The sequence below is a fragment of the Nilaparvata lugens genome, chromosome 13, assembly GCF_014356525.2.
Source record: "Nilaparvata lugens isolate BPH chromosome 13, ASM1435652v1, whole genome shotgun sequence".
Classification (NCBI taxonomy): Eukaryota; Metazoa; Arthropoda; class Insecta; order Hemiptera; family Delphacidae; genus Nilaparvata; species Nilaparvata lugens.
This window is the reverse complement of record NC_052516.1, coordinates 28,838,895-28,859,677: the sequence shown is the minus strand read 5'-3', so window position 1 is coordinate 28,859,677 and position 20,783 is coordinate 28,838,895. Positions and strand designations below refer to the sequence as shown.

The 20,783-nt window shown below is 34.6% G+C and overlaps 1 protein-coding gene across 1 annotated transcript in view; it reads left to right on the top strand.

Moving 5' to 3' along the window:
- LOC111064460 (importin-5) overlaps positions 1–20,783 on the top strand; it is a 32,887-nt gene that overhangs the window by 8,411 nt on the left and 3,693 nt on the right. The window contains exons 6-19 of the mRNA XM_039440415.1: positions 2,467–2,678; positions 4,198–4,443; positions 5,658–5,864; positions 7,127–7,142; positions 8,418–8,518; positions 9,398–9,515; positions 10,259–10,385; positions 12,115–12,288; positions 13,785–13,976; positions 15,139–15,251; positions 15,904–16,044; positions 17,184–17,344; positions 18,433–18,629; positions 20,328–20,490. Coding sequence (XP_039296349.1) covers positions 2,467–2,678; positions 4,198–4,443; positions 5,658–5,864; positions 7,127–7,142; positions 8,418–8,518; positions 9,398–9,515; positions 10,259–10,385; positions 12,115–12,288; positions 13,785–13,976; positions 15,139–15,251; positions 15,904–16,044; positions 17,184–17,344; positions 18,433–18,629; positions 20,328–20,490 — 2,168 coding nt within the window. The remainder of the gene's footprint in view (positions 1–2,466; positions 2,679–4,197; positions 4,444–5,657; positions 5,865–7,126; positions 7,143–8,417; positions 8,519–9,397; positions 9,516–10,258; positions 10,386–12,114; positions 12,289–13,784; positions 13,977–15,138; positions 15,252–15,903; positions 16,045–17,183; positions 17,345–18,432; positions 18,630–20,327; positions 20,491–20,783) is intronic.

Below are 20,783 nucleotides of genomic sequence, written 5' to 3'. Positions count from 1 at the left end.
AATTTCTGCAGGACTAATATTGTTCCTTGTTTTTGATTCAACCCAGGCCCTTGCACATAGGTACATAGGTTAAAGTAAATTCGTATGGCTTTTGTTGGTGGGGAGTTTCTTGCGGGAAGGTCCCACCGCCTGAATATATAATTTAAGCCGTCAATGGGCCTTACGACTGTCATACTTCAGCCGGGACCGACAGTTTAATATAGGTAAATAGGTTGACTGACTGCGTTAAAAAATCCATATGATTATTGTATAATAATTACAGTTTTTATAATTGAGATTGTGATGTGAAGTGTGAAGTGAGAATTGAGTATCATAAAGAAATTATGCTAATAGAGTCCTGTAGAAACCATTTTAAAGAAATAGGTGAACTAACTGTTCCCTCTATTTGAATCTATGAGGTGATTGATTATGTGATTATATGTACGTTGAAAGAAAGACTAAGGCTAGATATGCCAATACTCATAGATATAATACAAGAAATAGAGGAGACTATGCTTCACTACAGAACAGCTCTTTTTGAAAAAAAAAACAATATAAGCCTTAAATTTATTAGAAAACTTCCTACTGATTTGAAAAATTGTAAAGATCTAGGTGTTCCTGGGAAGAAGTTGAAAATCTTTTTGATGGCTGGAGTAGTCTACACCACGGAAGAGTCTGTGTAGAGAGGGTTCTTATGTGTGATTTTGTTTCTTGTGTTATGTGTTATAAATTTTGATAATGCCTATACTCTGATAAGAGTCTTTGGGAAGCTTTTAAAAATGAACAAACAAAAAACAATCAATCTGAACTTTTGAACTGATTAGCTTGAAATGTTGTGCTTCCATAGAGCCTTACGGAGCGCTAATTGTTACACTTGCCCTTTAAAAATAAATATTACCTCAGTGTAATATTGCTTTAGAATAATGTTTGATTTATTCGCCATTTTATTGTTTTTTTTAATAGGTACTCAGATGTATATTGCTTTAGAAATATGATATGACTTCAACTTTAATGGTCCATTTAAAGATTTAAAAAGAAACCGGACACGAGTGTTATTATTATAGGGCGATTAGTTATCGCATAAATTCTATAGTTATATTGACATTTCAGTTTAGTTAGCTATTCAATTTTTCATCCTGTTGAACGATGAGCAGAAATTTCGATTGGCATTTCAAACCAATAATTTTTGTATTGACTGTATGTTTTGTATAATAATTGTTTTTACATTTCTTTCATTTTGGTAATCTGGCTCATATGTGAGTTACTCAAGTAACAAGGTCAATTGTTTGCCGTGGCAATTGATTTCAGTGTAAGCCTACAGTAAAAGCAACTTTGCGGTCGTTATGATACAAGAGTGTTGTATCATTGTTTATTGGGGAAGTTGCTGACACGTTTTAATTTTAGATATTTTTTTTAATTCATGTTGTAATATATCTATTGACTTATTCTGATAACTTATCTTTTTTACAATAATTAATGTTGTGATATATCTATTGACTTAACTATGTTACCCATATGTGCTATGATTTATTCGTCTAAACCTACATTGAGATTTGACAAAGGGGGTTTTTGACGACTTTGCCGCTATATTTGTTTAGAACTCGTATAATTTTGTGACCAAACTTTGCTTCTTCATCAAAGTTTCATATCATTTCTTGAACGCTCCGTATCATTTTCTGTCTCTTTATCAACATTCCGTATCATTTGTTAACCGTTGCGTATCATGTTGCTCGCAACAGGTTTTGACAAACGAGTCACTGGACGACCCATGGCGAGATCTTGGGTTGGAGGTGATTTCAGACCAGTTATAGAATAGACACGCCCCATACTAAAAGTCGATGAAGCCAACATCTACTGCCATATCGCCCCATCGTGACGTTAGCATCATATAGAAAACGTTTCTGTAGAGTTTGTTTACATTGTTTTCCATAGCAGATTGTGTCTATTTCAGATGAAAGTAAGTTATTAAAGAACTAAAATTAAATAATTAAGAACTTATAATTATTATATTATATAATGCTGACGTCACGATGGGGTGATATGGCAATAGATGTTGGCTTCATCGACTTTCAGTATGAATATACAATGGACCGTGTCTATTCTATAACTGGTCTAAGGAGGTGATCGTGACCTTGTGATCAATCTATATCTTCTTATCAACGTTCCGTATCATTTTTTGAACGCTCCGTATCATTTTCTGTTCCTTCATTAACATCCCGTATCATTTGTTAACCGTTCCGTACCTTTTATTAGCCGTTGAGTATCATTTGTTGATCATTCCGTATCAATTGTAACCGTTCAGTATCATTTTTGTTAATCGTTCCGTATTATTCTTTAACCGTTTCGTATCACTTTGTTAACCGTTGTGTATCATTTGTTAATCATTCCGTATCAATTGTAACCGTTCAATATAATTTATGTTAATCGTTCCGTATCATTCTTTAACCTTCCGTATTATTTGTCAATCGCTCCGTATCATATTGACAGGTGCTGACGAACGAGTCACTGGACGACCCGTGGCGCCATCTTGGTTTGGAGGTGATCGTGACCCTGGCAGAGACTGCGCCGGCCATGATGCGCAAAGAGGCCGGCAAGTACATCCCTGTCCTGGTGCCCGTCATACTCAAGATGATGACTGACATCGAGGAGATCGAGAACTGGAGTGTCAGTGACGAGGTCGCCGAGGACGACAATGACAGGTACGCGATTCACTTCATCAACATTTCAAAGCATCAAGATAGGCAACTTACAGAATGGTCACAGAAGAAAGTCTGGTGTTAACTTCAGGTTCACTTCATCAATAATAATAATAATAAAGGAAATAATTGGCTTATACACGTACGGTATAGGAAACTCTCGAATGACGCATCATCACGTCTGAACTACTCAACTGGTCAACTTGAAATTCTGCATAGAGATTTTCAATTTACCGAGGATGGTTAAAGGTGTATTTTAAATTCGTTAAGATTGCACGTCAAGTTTTCAGTTTGTCATGTTTTTAATAAAATTAGACCCACAGGCTACCAGCTAGTCAACAATAAAATTCAAACCATCAAGATAGGCAACTTACAGAATGGTGACAGAAGAAACTCTCGTGTTGATTGCAGGGAGTAAATCAGCTCTTCAAGTACCTAAAGTAACTGGGTTTGAACCCGAATGGTGACAGAAGAAACTCTCGTGTTGATTGCAGGGAGTAAATCAGCTCTTCAAGTACCTAAAGTAACTGGGTTTGAACCCGGTTACTTTACTTTTGGACCCGGTTATGCAGATTCACTAGGCTGCTCCGCAAGCACTAAATCCACTAGACGATGGAGTGTTCGGTGGTACCTGTTTTGACCAGTCCTTGAAGTACTGAGAGAAATTATTAGTTCATTGCTCTTTTTTGTTCAATTGTTCATTGTTAGAGCCATTCAGTTTAAGATTCACGGTATCACATTTTTGAGAAAATCTTAATTCTGAATAATAGCATAGGCCTATTGCCTTTTTTAGCAAATTGCCTTTTAAAAGCAAATCAAATTCGTATCGTTCCGTATCAAATAATGATATTGTACCGTATCGATTTCTACTGTTCCGTATCATTTAGCCAACATTTCAAAATAATTCTAAATAATACTAGAATATTGCCATTTGAAAGAAAAAAACCCAACTCCTAACCTTTCCTCATCCAACCTCAAACTTACTTCACTCTAACCTAACCATGATCCTAATCTCATTCAATATGAAACCGTTTTCAATTTATTAAAAACACACAAAACAAGACAAAACAAAATTACAAAGAATTATGAAACAAATAAAACACAATAAAATGTTACAAATATAAAAAACCATGGGCTTTGTGGTTGGGTGTGTTCGAGAAGAGAAAAAAAGAGAGGAAGATACCTAGCCAACTATGGTTTTCCATGTAATAGGGTATATTTGCATATTTTATTCTTCGGTATTAATTTCTTATTGTTCCGTATTAATTTATTTTAGTTCCGTACCAAATGCTAACCTTTCCGTATCAAATTATAATAGTTCCGTATCAATATCTCAACCGTTTCGTATTAATTTCTTATTGTTCCGTATCAACAGATAATAGTCACTTATCAATTCCTTGACCGTTCCGTACCAATTTCTTATCGTTCCGTATCAATTCCTTGGCCGTTCCGTATCAATTCCTTGGCTGTTTCGTATCAATTCCTTGGCCATTCGTATAAATTTCTAACCGTATGATTGCAGCAACAACGTGGTGGCCGAATCGGCACTAGACCGTCTGGCATGCGGTTTGGGTGGCAAGACTATTCTGCCGCACATTGTCAACAACATTCCGTCGATGCTGTCCAATCCGGACTGGAAGTTCCGCTACGGTGCACTGATGGCCATCTCAGCCGTAGGCGAGGGCTGTCACAAGCAGATGGAGGCCATGTTGCCGCAGATCATGGACGGAGTGCTCTCCTTCCTCAGCGACGCGCATCCACGTGTCAGGTAAAATTTTATAAATAACTTGAAAGATTATGTTCAATTATGTTTTAATGGGGCAGGTTGAGCTTATACTTTTAAATGGCAATATGCTGATATTATTAGAATTGTTTAATTCTTTGATAATAAAGACAAGTAATAAAAGTTATTTGATCAGCTGCTTTAGCACACTTGAAATTTGGACAATATGAATGTCAACAATGCTTGTCGTCGTCGACTGCGGAAATTTACGCACAAACGAAAATGCACCTTAACCTATAGTGAGCTTCCACGTTATAATGGCAGTATTTGATTAACATGAGTGTTGCTATCCTCGTCTGTCATCCATCAATACCGCTATCATTTTCCAGCTCTGCAACGTTGCCAGATCGGTTTGTAGAAATATAATTAATAAAATATTCAATTATGAAATTTTATTATTTCATCATTGAAAAAAATATAATTGGTTATTCTAATGAAAATTAAAAATGGACAGTTAATATTACGAGATGATCATATAACTCGTATAATATGATTAGATATAGGCTTATCGGTATTGGCTGAAATCAGTAATTTAAATGGTATAATAAGCTGCGAATAATAGTAAAACGTTTCATAGATACTAAGCTATCATAATATTAAAAGAGGCATGACAATAGCTTGAAGTACCGTACGGAAAAAGATGAAAATATTGAAGTTGCAGTATGTCGAGTCATTTTTATGTTTTGAATACCAAGAAACAGATTGATAAATAAGCATTCTCACGCTCATAATGCACACATGGGTTGATACGTGAGTAAGAAAATGTGTCAGAACATAGTGGAACTGAGAAGTAGGGTAGAAAGCGGAGAAGACTTTAAAAGACCTGCTTAATTTCAACACTCTCAGCTACCTTATCTATTACACTCCACCTTCGCCGCTTCACTATTTTTTGACCCTAAGTAGTCTTCTATCTTCTAGTCGTCAAGTTTTATTTAAAGCTAATGTATTCGATAAGTTGTTTCTTCTTCAATTTTGGATCTTAATTTAATTGATAGACTGTTGCATCCCCTCTAATCCAGTCAAGTTTTATTCGAAGTTTATTTATTGATTTATTCAATCATTCAGAATTACACAACTTACAGAAAAGTACCACAGGCTCACGCCCAAAACTGTTCCAATTCTAAAGTCGGTTCTAAGTTGATGAATTCGATAAGTTGTTTTCTATTTTATTTATTTTTCTTTATTGATTGTTCTGACAGGTATGCAGCATGTAACGCGATTGGTCAGATGAGCACAGATTTTGCGCCAACCTTCGAAAAGAAATTCCACGAGAATGTGATTCCCGGCCTGTTGATGGTGCTCGAGGATAATGACAACCCCAGGGTACAGGCTCATGCTGGTCAGTACATATATTATATTCCATTTCTTTTAATATTATTAATCACCTCAATACCACTTCCTACCGAGCCTTGTCAATATTCATCATCACCATAATTCACATCATTATCCTTGTTATTAAAGGACTTTATTAAAATTATCCTATTCATCTAGTTTTAACAGTGTCATTTTTTGTCCTCATTCTCTACTAGAGAATATTGCAGTATATTTCAGATTTTATTACATATATCTGGCAAAAAATAGTTGACCGAGCGAAGTGAGGTCCAAGATTCAAGTCGACGGTTTGGCATTTCTCTTAGGGCCGTTTGCACAGTCGAAGCTTAAACTGAATTTAATCAGCTGGTGGCTTAAACTCAAAATGAAACACATTATAACAAACGAGACTTGATACGGATTCAATCCAGTTTAAAAGGAAATTTAGTTTAAACTGTCACTGTGCAAACGGCCCTTAATGTTTGAATGTTTGTATGTTTATATGTTGCGCATTTACGGCGAAACGCGGTAATAGATTTTCATGAAATTTGACAGGTATGTTCCTTTTTTAATTGCGCGTCGACGTATATACAAGGTTTTTGAAAATTTTGCATTTCAAGGATAATATAAAAGGAAAAAGGAGCCTTCTTCATGCGCCAGTATTGGAGTAAAAATCAGACTATTTTCATTCATCATAGAATTATTCATCATAAATCAGCTGACAAGTGATTACACAGATGTGTCGAGAAGCCAGTCTATTGCTGTATTTTCATATAAGGTCTATAGTTTCAATCAGGTACTTGTGGATGAGAATACTGCGTGAGGTCTATTGTTTACAGAACTACTAGTATTATAGAGTTCGAAAATAAAGCCAATACTCGTTCTCTGAATAAGTCAAGTGATTCCACCTGAAAAGTATTGGTGATGCCTGATTGTTGATTCAATGAGAATAATCAATCTGTATCGGCTAATGCCGCCTTAGGCTAGGCGCACACCAATTAGTCAAGACGAGACATGATCAGACACGTTTAGTCACAATATTCCACATTGTTGCTTATGACGCAACTCACAGTGATTAGTCATAGCAATTAGACATGTCTTCATAAGCAACTATGTGAAGTATTGTGACTGAACGTGTCTGATCATGTCTTGTCTTCTCTTGACTAACTGGTGTGCGCCTAGCCTAAGTCAGCTAATAAAGTCATCTCAGAAATTGATTGTCAATCAATGTTTTACCTTTCTCCAGATTTTTTTATTCTCAGTCATAGTTTTGTTTGGGTCTCATAGACACACGGTCAACAATTTCTCTATTTTTATTAAAAATCTGAATTCAACAAAATGGCATCTTCTTGCCGAGCAACAAATTCAAAGAGGTAAGCAGATATGAAAATAGTGATTCACTTCAGACTGTTAAGAATTTGAATGTGCAGCATTAATGCTATTTATGGAAGATTCGATGTTATTTGTAGGGAATCAATATTTATTTATTTATTCGTAGATACAATCACAAATCATAAAAATATGATTGGGAAGGAACAACAAGCTCGGCCCAAAACTATTCCATTCCCAAATTTTAATAATGTCCAAAAAAGTAGGTTATGTTTTACTGCAAAAAGTTCCAAGTTCAATTTTAGTTCAAAATTAAAAATTTTTCAATTGAAATGATATCCACTTTGAACTGTCAGCATTGATTTAATTGAAAGCATTGATATTTATTATTAACTAGCAGGAGACCCGTGCTCCGCAAGGATTTATTTTAAAACTTGAAACCTTGACGTAATGAAATCTTGAAAATTTGAAAATAGGCCGGTTATAGGCTTCGGTTAATTAAGAACTTATATGCGAAATTTCAAGTTAATCAGTCCAGTAGTTCAGACGTGATGATGCGTCAAAATAGTTTTCCTATCAAATTGTTTTTTTTCTTTAGGGCAACTGTTTAATATAAATAAAAATAGAAATCTGAGTACCCTTGATAATGTCATCATATAGCCGAAACATGTTGTGACTAAACAATTTTTAAAAGGGTATTCAGATTTCTATTTTTATTCATATAATTTTCCTATTCCGTACGTGTATAAGCCAGTTCTTTCCTTTATTATAGTATAGATAGATTATGTTATTTATAAGGAATCATTATAGTGAGATTCTCTCTAAACGAATGAATAGTTGAGAAACAAACTTTATGTTTACAACTCATTATTTTGAATGTACTACAGTAAAGTACGGCATGTCTGGGATCAGGTGAACTTGTATATTTACGTGTACAGTATCTTCTTAAATACCATTCAATCAGGTTTTTGCTTTGCCATAGAGCTATTCACTCGCGCTTATTCACACCAATCTAGGCGTTAATTTACGGTTTACACGACTCGTAAGATATTACTTGAAAATTATATTTACTTTATAAAAAGTTAATAAAAAGTTTATTCTTTAAATATGGTCTACTCGTTTCTTGATGCTGAACGAGAATTAACTCATCCTACTTGAGTTAAAATGTATTCAGTACTGTGTATAGTCTACTGAACTTGCTTTTATAATAACACTGTTTGCATTAATGTAATGAATGTTGGGTATAACATGATTTGTAGAATTACGAATAAGATATTCTCAATGGTATGTTGAAGCTGTAATAATAAGTTATGTTGCAGTTGGTTGAGAAAGGAACAAAACACGTTTTGGAACAAGTTGTGACAACCATTGCTTCGGTTGCCGACACTTCCGAGGAACAGTTTGTGGCCTACTATGATAGGTAAGGGAACAATCATTATCGTGTTCGGAGTTCACTTGAAAACTGTTGTCTTTTATATAATAATAATAATAATTTATCTGGATGTTGGACGACACATCCAGAGGAGTTTATTCATAAATTCAGGAACATTACATATTATTCTCTCATACATTTTCAATAATATAACAATATTCAAGGTTTACAAAATAATACCTAGTTATCATCAAATTTATTTAAGTTATAATCAATTATATTTTTCAAGAATGTTGGAGTTATTGTCTGTCATTCATTGCATGGCTAACATAGATTGAAGAACTTAGGCTTATACTGAGGTCCACGCTATTTTGGCAGTGGAGAAAGATACGAGAACAACGTTGCCGATCCTCTGTCTTGTCAATAACTTCTATAGACGGTAGCTGATACAGGTTTATTGATGTAATATTTTCTGGCCATTCTCGTTTAAAATAATCAATTATATTTTATTAAGCAAGAAATTATATATTTCAATATTCACACAATATGAATTTTCATAATTAAGATGAGATATGTTGTTAATTATTAATTCCACATTGTTAAAAGACGATCTTGCAACAGAGCAAACGAGAAAGAGATATCCGCTTTGTTGAATGATAGACAAGGATAGCAATACCATTGTCAATTAAACACTGCCATTATAACGTGGACCTCACTATAGACATGAATTTATTTTAATTCATTTTTATCTAAATAATCTGAATTAACTTGATGCAACCAGACCAGCCAAACCATGGAATAATCTATGAAAGTTTCTCATAACAGGAAAGCAGTTGATCTGCATTAATTCAATCTGATTCTGTGATAGAGTTGTTAAATGATTTATTATAAATTACAAAAAGTAAGCATAAAAATGTCTCATTTCAGATTGATGCCCTGCCTTAAATACATAATAATGAATGCCAACACAGATGAACTGAAAATGCTGCGTGGTAAGACGATAGAGTGCGTCAGTTTGATTGGACTGGCTGTTGGGGCCGAAAAGGTGAGTTGGCCGCCATCTTAAATTTCATTTCAAATAAAGATGTTGCATGTAAGACATAGTCATGTTGCTCATAACTTTCAGGACTACGTACTAATAATGCAATGTTTAAATAGATGATTTCCATCAACCCTTGTTACTTGTAAGAAATCATTCTATTGCTCAAAACTTTATGGAATACGTACTAATCATGCAATGTCTTCAATAACAATAAAACATTGTTTCTGGCATGTTAGTTTTTAAGGAATTAGATGAACTTCATCATAATCATAACCAATTATGATTTGGACTATTTTTGGCTTGTAACAACGTTCCTTTTGACTTAATAAAGTTTTTCTTGTATTCAAAATTATTGAAAAGTTTGGTTTGATGAACCGAAATAATCATTGAAGTAGTCTTTGAACATTATTCATCTCTTGACTATTGATATAGATTCCGCACGAGATGGCTCCTGGTTTTCATTGTTTCAAATGACATCCAGGGGATGTTCTTGCTCTTGGTGCAGCATGTATTGTTCAAATTCGGGATTAAATGCAATAGTCAAGACTACCGAACAGTTTCAACTGCAAATATAAATATTTGTACGAATGTTGGAATTTCATGAAGAGGGAAGTTTTCGATGAGTAGCAAAACTGAAAGGAATAAATAAATAGGCCTAATGGTTTATGGTTATGATCCCTGTAATAGAATTAGTCAATATTTATCTGGTCTATACTTGAACTGTTATTGTTTCACATTTTTTTCAGTTTATGAACGATGCTAGTGAAATAATGGACATGTTGTTGAAAACTCACACTGAAGGAGACCTTCCCGATGATGATCCACAGACCTCCTATCTCATTTCAGCCTGGGCTCGTATTTGTAAAATCTTGGGTAAGCTTCGAATGGAATAATATAGTAGTTTCAAGTTTGAAATTCATGTAAATGTGCATGAGAAACAATACTTATAATTCATTGTTTGAAACAGTTGAAGTTTCCGATCAGAACTCCAATCGACCAATAATTTCCAATTACACATCAACTATTGATTCAGTTCCATTGCAATAAATAAAAGTATTCTTACAATACACTTGTAATTTCCGATGAAAACTAAACTTAGGTTGAACATCAACTATTGAACTTCGAATTAGAGATTTGTTTCGATTTGTTGTGTTATCTTTTAAAGCTGTTCGAACAGTACCCGCCACATGCATTGGACGAATTATTTAAATTTTTGGAATTTGTACTCTTTAGATGTTTTTGATTGCAATATATTTTCTTCATGTTATGATAACTAGATGAAATGAGAATACTAATATAATTCATAGAAGTTCATTGACTGACTACGACATGACAGCAACTTTACAATACGTTACATTAGACCGACTTCCTGAAGATTATATAACTTATCATATTATATCGAATGATTGAAGATATTGACAGCTTTTATAGGCCTTTAGATATGGAATCAAATCAAACTTATTTCCTCGAAAAATACAACAAAAATATCAGCATTTAAAAATGATACATTATTAATTTTAAACTTTTTAAATTTATATTTTTTATATTCTATACGAGACATTTGACTGCCTGAAGATCGATAAAAATCCTCCCACACAGATGGATAGTCTAGTAGGGGGATTCCAAAATAAATGTTGTATATTATATTTCATATTCATGTAGGCCTATAATGTATTTCGAAAATAAATTGAAAAAACTGATCATATATCGAATGACTATCGATATTGACTGTTCATTACACGTCTTTATAGGCCTATAGATATTTTTGATATACAGTCGAACCTCTCTATAACGAACCTCCACTTAACGAAATCCTCTACACAACGAATTTTTACCTGGTCCTATGACATTTTAGAGTTTTGGCTGTTTATTTACCTCTATTTAACGAATTTCGGACCTCTCAACAACAAAGTTTTCTCTTCACTTCAACATACAAAATGTAGTGTGTATAGGAACCAGACAGTCATTTTCAAGGAATTGTTTAGTTTCAGCAGAAAGGTCAATTAGACTAAAAATAATGGCAATTCAGGTAGGAAGAAGATAGAGTGGTAGACAGTCAATACAAATTGAAACACATGAGGGTGGTAGACAGTCAATACAGGTTGAAACACATGTCGGAAATTGAATGCAAGTTACTGGAAATGTAGAATTCCAAGAATTCATTCGTAGAGCAGGCAGGTAAACGACTGGACTTTCTCATCCTTGCTTCTGTCACTTATTTCGATTGTTAGAACTCGCCATTTATGAATGAAGGAAAGGGAATGCTGGATTTTCCCATCCTCCCATCATGCTTTTGTCATACATTTCAATTTTGTAAAATGTGTGACATTTCCCAAAATGTCACTCTACGTTCTCGATGTTATGTTTTATGCACCATATTCATTTAATTAGTGATTATTATAAGATCCATAAGATCATGCCAGTTTTCTTTAGAGAACAACCTCTCGATAACGAATACCTCTCTACAGCGAATTTTTTCTCGGGATAATCGATTTCGTCATACAGAGGTTCTACTGTATATTTGAAAATTATTCTCGAATTAAGATTTAAATTGAACCTCAAATTAGAGATTAGTTTTAATTTATTGTGTTTTTGTTTGTAGGAAAGCGCTTCGAACAGTACTTGCCACTGGTGATTGGTCCGGTGATGCGGACGGCCTCCCTCAAACCGGAAGTGGCCCTGGTCGACAACGACGAAATGGACGACGTTTCCGGTGACATCGACTGGCAGTTTGTGTCACTCGGCGAGCAACAGAACTTTGGCATTCGAACCGCTGGTCAGTCGAATCAAATGGTTTTTCAATTAATTTATTTTGGTATCTGGAACATCTAAATTCAAAAGAATGGTTTGTATGAATATTTTTGGACTGAAAATTTTGTGGAAATCTAGAAGACATAACCTCATTTCGGACATTTTAATGTTACCTAAATTTGGGAGAGAATACTACAAGGTATTCTTAGTTTTTCTCTCCCGATCTGTGCTTCATTGTAAAAAAAAATAATAAATAGAATTTCCAGCAATAGTCATTCCAATTGCCACGATGCGTTGTATTGGTTGTTGTAGCTTCTATAGTTGACATAATTATATAAACTTGAATAGTAGACAGTAGACTAGAGTCGTTAATACAGTCGTCGGTTAGGATTTGGACTTTTAAGGTAGACAGTGAACCAGTTTCAATGAAAAACGTAGAATCAATTGAAAATAAAATTTCATTTCCTCTAAAAAAAATTTCGACTTTTAAGGTAGACAGTGAACCAGTTTCAATGAAGAACGTAGAATCGAAAAAAATATTTTTTTCTCTAATAAAATTTTTTTTTAGTTTTCTCTCCAGATCTGTGCTTCATTGCAAAAAATAATAAATATAATTTCCAGAAATAGTCATTCCAACTCCTACGATGCGCTGTATTGGTTGTTGTAGCTTCTATAGTCGACATAATTATATAAACTTAAATAGTAGACAGTAGACTAGAGTCGTTAATACAGTCGTCGGTTAGGATTTGGACTTTTAAGGTAGACAGTGAACCAGTTTCAATGAAAAACGTAGAATTAATTGAAAATGAAATTTGGACTTTTAAGGTAGACAGTGAACCAGTTTCAATGAAGAACGTAGAATCAATTGAGTGAACCAGTTTCAATTGAGAACGTAGAATTAAGTGAAATATTTTCAATGCTAACAGTTGAAGTGAATTTCACTGTAGCATATTTTTCTCAGATTGGTTTCTCACCACAGCATATTATTTTCTGGAAAATTAGTTTCTACGACAATTATAAGAATAAGATAGTTAATATAGCTATTAAGGGCAGGTTTCCGAGCTCGGGATCTAGCTAAGCTCTAGACTTTAAACAGCTGGAGTCAGAAAATTGGCTTTCCGAAATGGGGCGTAGTCGCAGTCCACGTTTAAATTTAATTTCGTAAAACTAGAAAATTGAACACAAAATAAAATGAAGAGAAAATAGTGTTAAGTTTCAGCTATTTTGAATTATTTAGGAATGTTTAATTTCGTCAAGGAAAAACGTTTCCAATTATTATAGAAATGACATAATATAGATTATCATAAAAACTACGACTACGCCCCATTTCGGAAATCCAATTTTCTAACTCCAGCTTTTCAAAGTCTAGAACTTAGCTAAGTCCCTAGCTCGGAAATCGGCCCTTAGTGTAATAATTATTGTCTTTGTCTGTCACAACTTTGGATTATTTTTGTGTTTTTGGTGAAATAAATTTAATTGAATTGAGGAATTCGCTAACCTTGTCATGTGTGGTGTGTCCAGGTCTTGAAGACAAGGCGTCAGCGTGCGAGATGCTGGTCTGCTACGCGCGTGAACTGAAGGAGGGATTTGCTGAGTATGCAGAACAGGTGGTGAAACTCATGGTGCCTATGCTCAAGTTCTACTTCCACGACGGAGTTCGAACGGCAGCTGCGCAGAGCATGCCATGTTTGCTCGAGTGTGCGCAGATCAAAGGTATTCAAATTCTTTATTTACTTCAGAAACTGTTTTTGGTGAGATATACGATAGTGATAATCATCTATGCACACAAATTGGGAAACCAATGATTGGGAGAGAAACAGAATTTAAAATGTCTGCCGAATTTAGATGGTTGATAAGTTATTTTAAATTTATGATCATTGTCTTGGTTTGTACATAGAAAAGGGTCTCGAATATAAACAGATTTCACAAAAATGTCTGCTTCGTCAATACAATTATAGATATAGCAAATAATGAAATGTATCATATTTTTAAAACTAAGTAAGCACACTCTTACTTTCCGAGTAAGTAAGTACTCGGGCTTACTAGACGGTTGCATAGTTTTCTTAGATCCCGTTAATGTTAGGTTGTGTTTGCTAAATTGTGTGATATTCAGGATGTGATATTGTTGTGTTAATAAGTAGTATTAATTAGATATTAAAGTAGTATTGATTAGGGTTATTGCGTTATTGAAAAGGTTTTAGATTGTTGATATTTACCTCAAGACCAAGTCCTTTCAACAGGTTATAAATATTTGCTTCTTCATAAGAACACTATCATAGATAAAGGATAAGCGTAAGCCTATATTTCTTGTCTCTGACACTATGTAAGAGTGTTTTATTAATAGTATAGTGTTACTTTGGGAGGCATATAAGGCTATTTTTACTTAACTTTAATGAGATTGAAAAATTGTCTAAATAAAAAAAATATCCATCTTATGAAATTCTCATGAACTCAAAATGAAATGAAACCTGCACTTACAGGGCCGTGAACCACTTAGAAATGTTCAATAAACCACTTGCTATAAGGGATGCGTCAACCACTCATTAAGGTATAGCGTATTAGAGGACTCTGATGAAATACCTAATTCATGAAAAATAGGTGTTTGTTTATCATGAAACTATTCTCAAGCATTGCTTTCCTAAGGATCACAATACAGTAGTTTTCCTGTACTTTCCTAACTCAAATCATGTATAGCTCTAAATTCAACACTCTTTTTAATATAGTTTTGAATTCATTACAGAATATAATTGCTGAATTTTGGCCTATATCTCAAGCGGAATCATTTCAAATACTATATTGTTATTATTTCACATTCTCTCATTGTGTATTTCAGATGTTTTCTTCGTCAAATTGAAGTTGTTTGTTTTTGTTGTAGGTGCTCAGTTTGTGCAAGGCATGTGGCAGTTTATCTGTCCCGAACTGATCAAGGCCATCGACACAGAACCAGAGGACGATGTTATCACAGAACTCATGTATTCCCTAGCTAAGGTTTGTTTCTAACATTTTACCAAAGTTTATTCATAACACATAATATATCGCTACTCGAGAATATCGTAACTAAGGCTAGTATACTTAATATTACATCAATTAAAATTGCGAGTTTTAAACATCAGCCGACTGATCCTGTTGTAATACATTTTATTAAACTGGACCATAGTTTATTTTTCAACCCTGGATTTTGTGTCCTTCCAATGAAACCAAAATCTTTTCGAAATTTTTCAAGGCTGTGCAACAGGTTTTGGGAAGCTTTTTTCCTGAGGATGATGCCACATAAGCTCTAGGCTTGTGCTTGGGTAAAAAGGCGGATGATGATGATGATGAGAGATGAGTGAACCTACAGTTTGAGGTGGGTTCCGAACCACCGGACGTTCTTTCAGCTCATGAATCATATACAGAGGAGTTTGCTCAAGTGTCACCCTTCCAACGAGAGTGGCAGGCTCATGATTCTTAACTTATCTAAGCGATTGCTTAATAGCGCTACCACTTGTCAGTCAAACCTCTTCCCTAAATTATCTACTGGTGACAAGTTAGAAATTCTCGATTTCCACAGAGAAAAATGTTATGATTGCGTTCGTTTTTAATTAATGATCCATTTAGAATTATTCATTTGTAACTTTCAAATGTATTTTGTGTTGAACAGTGTATAGAATTCCTGGGCAACGGATGTTTAACGGAAGAGGCAATGCAGGAAGTTCTGAAAATTCTAGACAAACTTCTAAAGGAGCACTTCAATCGGGCCGTCGAACGGTTAGAAAAGAGAAAAGACGAAGACTATGACGAGGTAACAAGATTTAAAATTCCATACAAAAATAAATTAGGTTAGAATTATCTTAGCATAAGAAACTCAGTTTGTAGTCAACCGATTCTAAGTTGATCAACTGAATGTTCAGCTTCAAATCATGTATTTCAGCATCGTAATTCACAATATTCATACAACTACTTTTGTGAAATTGAAAGTTGAATTATGGAATTTATAACAGAGATCTTCCAGTCGTGATCTATCAATAGAATTATCTCTTCTATATAATTTAGAAGGTAGAAATTTCTACCCTACCCTATTCTACCTTCCAGTGTACTGATTAATCAATAGAGTATTCTCGTCTAAAATTGTTTTAGTGGTTCCAGTGTTACCAGTACCAGATATTGAAAAATACCGATAATTTAGCTTGTGCTAATTTGGTTGATTCAATCGTTCAATCAATATCACATCAGGCTGAAAATAACATGGAGACGATCTAAGCGAATAGTTTCACTTGTATAAACTATTCGTAAAAAACACTCCTACAATAGTATTGATAGAATCAACATTATTGCTCTCATGCCGCAACTACACTCTCCCAAAGTGCGTACGAATGACGACGAGCGCGAAAGTGTGGATGGGCTGCTTTGCCAGCGCTCGCCTTCACTGGCTTTCTCTTGCCATTGCTTCAATTTTTGTCGAGCGAAGGCGAGTGACCAGCCTAGCATCCACAAATGGTCACTTTGCAGTGTGCATGGCAAGACCAACTTTGGCCAGCAACTTGGCGAGAGTGTGGACTAGGCATCGATTCTAGAAGGCTTCGTGCAAAAATTCATGAAATTACTAGAACGAATTTTTACATCTCTATTTTATAATGGAAGTAAAGTTGACTTCTCCACTTGATTTGTAGTTAATAATGAACAATGATACGATTTTTGGAAATTTTCATATTCAGGTAAATTGAAAAATATGGTGTCACTTCAATTTGTAATTCAAGCCAAATCAGTTTCATACACTAAAGGCATCATCTTGTAAATACATTACATATGTAACGACAGCATCATTTTCATTTCACCTAAATATTGAAAAGAAATTCCACAGCATATCTGCGTCTAGTGTAAACTTTTCACATTTCTATTGTACAATATTTGGTTGTTGTACATATTGTTGTATGTTTTCAGGTAGTGGAAGAACAACTACTTGATGAAGACAGCGACGATGTATATATTCTAAGCAAGGTGGCTGATATTATCCACGCCCTATTCACCGCCTACAAGGCTGACTTTTTCCCATACTTCGACCAGGTTGTGGAACATTTCGTGAAAATGCTCGGTGCTGACAGGTGATTGATCAATTCAATTCATTATTATCAACTCGTAATTGATCGATTTAATTTATCATCAACCAGTAATTGAATGTGATTAATTATTCCTTCATTTGAGATGCAATGAAGTTGAAATTTTAAGTTATTCAAGAGGGCATAAATTGTTCTGCTCCTATAGGTAACTTGAATTATTATCTATTAATACTAACTTAAACTATTACCTATAGGTAATTTTTAGTCTTTTTAGAAGAAATCTTTTTAGATTAGGCTATAGATTCATATTCTGTAATATGTAGTCAGTCATACGTATATACTGCTAACAAAATTTGTGTACGTAAAAGGTTCACTAACTAGCATGAAAATTAACAACAGACCACCTCAATATGCTTTCCTCATATTATTTACTTGAAATATCTTATGTCATACGATATCAGTTTGTTAAACTCTCAGTTAACCATACAATAGACCATGACTTGAGCCCGGTTGCATGTACGACTATTAAAATTAACCGTTATGAACCGCCGATTATAAACGGCGGTTCCGATTATAAACGTCATGCGTTTCACAAATTTGCATTTGTGGTTTTTAATATCACAGTTGAATTGATTGAACGTACGTGCAACTGGGAATTTCTTATGTTGTTTCAGATATTATTTGTTCAAACCGCATACTTTTTCAAGTCTGCCTTAACAGAACTGTGAGATTCAGAACCAACAGACTAAAGATGGAAATTACTGAGATATTACACAATTATTCAAATGCTAATGAATTGATAATTATTATTAAATTGAAATCCAAATTAAATGCTCTAAATCACCCCGAAGACTTCTGCTACTGCAAATATTGACAACAGGGTTCGATTCCCGGACTGACAAATAATTTTTGAATATTAGCGCTCATCGAATTCCCATCTAGCTGTTTACCCTGTTGTCAATATTTGCAGTAGCAAAAGTCTTCGGGGTGATTATAGCATTCAATTTGGATTTTCGTTTACTAATAATTATCAATAGACTAAATACAATTCTTTATTTCTTGTAATTTTTTTCTTTTTTTGGCAAATGAATTCATTGTTCGATTGATTATGATTAATTTGTGTGTTGTTTTAGGTCGTGGTCAGACCACCAGTGGGCACTGTGCGTGTTTGACGACGTGATAGAGTTTGGCGGGGCGGCGTGTGCCAAGTACCAGGGAGTGTTTCTGCAGCCGATGCTGGCATTGGTCACAGACAAGTCACCCGAAGTCAGGCAGGCGGCCGTCTACGGCTGCGGTGTGCTCGGCCAGTTTGGCGGACCCGCATTTGCCGGTAAGCAACAGTAAAAAGGATATCCTTTTATCCTTCTCTGTGGTAACGACACCAGTAACTTCAAACCAAAGAGAAAAGCTGAAGTGGAGCAGTCCAGACTGTGAGACACATAGTGGAGGAGTGTCCCAGATCAGCATACACGGGTGCACATGAAGATTTCCTGGTGGCTAAACCAGCATCAATAGCCTACTTAAATACCCTGGAAGCATGCCTCTAATTTCCAGGTCAAAAGTGACTAAGATATTTTCATTCGTTTTATATATGAATTTTCTATTGTTTTCTTTTTTTTCGAATTTTGTGATCATAAATGTGTTGTGTATACTGCCATACGCTAAATAAATAAAGAGAAAAGTTAGCATAAGAAGATATCTCATGATATAGGTCGTTCATGCTCCAAATTTCTCCGTTAACTCAAGCCGATTGCCCGTGTAGTTGTTTTAAGAGAAGCTATGCGACGCTGGTAGTCTTTCATACTGTGCCCTTCTTACACTATTACCCGGCCAAAACATTAATATTATAATAGACAGTATCAGGTTGGCCACTAACGGTAGGACATGCATGGTACACATGACGTCATAAATTTTTGCGTCATCACAGCGAAAGGCTTCAAGTAAAATATTGTTTGAGGTTAGGATCTTGTATCTCCTATTTCCTTTTGTTTACTTTTTCTTCGCTGTTCTATTTGAGATAAAATTATTTTTCTATCATAATTTGTAATTTTTCAGTGGTTTATTTATTGTTATCGTTTGTTCATTTTATGTTAGAAGCCTCTCGCTGATGGCAAAAAAGCATGATGAACTTGTATGTGTGCATGAACTTGTAAGTATGTCTAACTGTGTATGTTTTACCGTTAGTGGCCAGCTTTAGGCAGCGGGGATCGAAAGTTTAACGTGTCCATTCAAAACCCGGGAGAACTATCTTGCCCGGGCCAGGATTCAAACCTCGAGTGGAGGGTAGAATGTAGAAGGTAGAATGTGTTTAAATAATGTATGTATCTAACTGTCTCCTCTTCCCTCTACCTTCTACCCTACCTTTGCCGCTCCAATATTGTCACACATTTAAATACATGCATTATTTTCAATACTCTCAGCTACCTTATCTTCTCTGCTATGACTCCTATCTACTGACTCATATACTGATTGGCAAAGGAAATGTTGAACTATATACAGTGGACACCTCTAGAGCTGACAGTTTTTTGAAAATTGACCAATTGATGAGAACACATTGATATTATTCCATTAATCATGGATCAAAGCAAAGTAAATTTTGTCAACAACTATCTAATATTCAAACTTATAACAGAACCTGGTTTCATGGTTCAACCAGCTATCTCATCCACATCTATGTCACATCTTCAGCCATGAACTTTTGTTCTGTTACACAAAAGTTTGTAAATTAAATAGTAGTTGACAACATTTATTTTTGCTTTATTCGTCATGGAGAAATACTAAATCATTCACAATATGTTTTGAACCGATTGAATTTCCTGATTATCGCGTATTCAATAAAAATACCGTTATAGTGCATTTCTTGATTATCGCGTATTCAATAAAAATACCGTTATAGTTCAAACAATTTTAGATGATAAAACACCCAAATGAAATAAATCTTGGAAAAAACATATCTATCATGCTTGTCATCTCATTTTTATTTATTTTCAAAAATAAATTTGATTGTGAATGTCTTCTTTTATTATAGCGACGTGTGCTGAAGCCATTCCGAGATTAGTTGAAGTAATAAATGACGCCGAAGCGAAAGCACCCGAATACGTTCACCCGACAGAAAACGCTGTGTCAGCAGTCACCAAAATACTCAGGTTTAACCACTCCGCCATCAATAGGGACGAAATTCTACCACACTGGTGAGTAGCACTTATACTGAATGACAATTAGTAGACTTCAATATCTAATCAATATGAATGACAAGTAGATTTCAATATGTAATCAATATTTTTAACAATCTGAATGGCGAGTGGATTTCAATATCTAATTGATATGTTTAACAATCTGAATGGCAAGTAGAATTCAATATCCAATCAATATGCTTGACAATCTTATTGACAAGTGGAATTCAATAAATAATCTTTATGCATAATAATCGGTATTGCTGCTCCAAGATCCACTCTATCGCGTCTATGTTTGTTTCTTTACATTA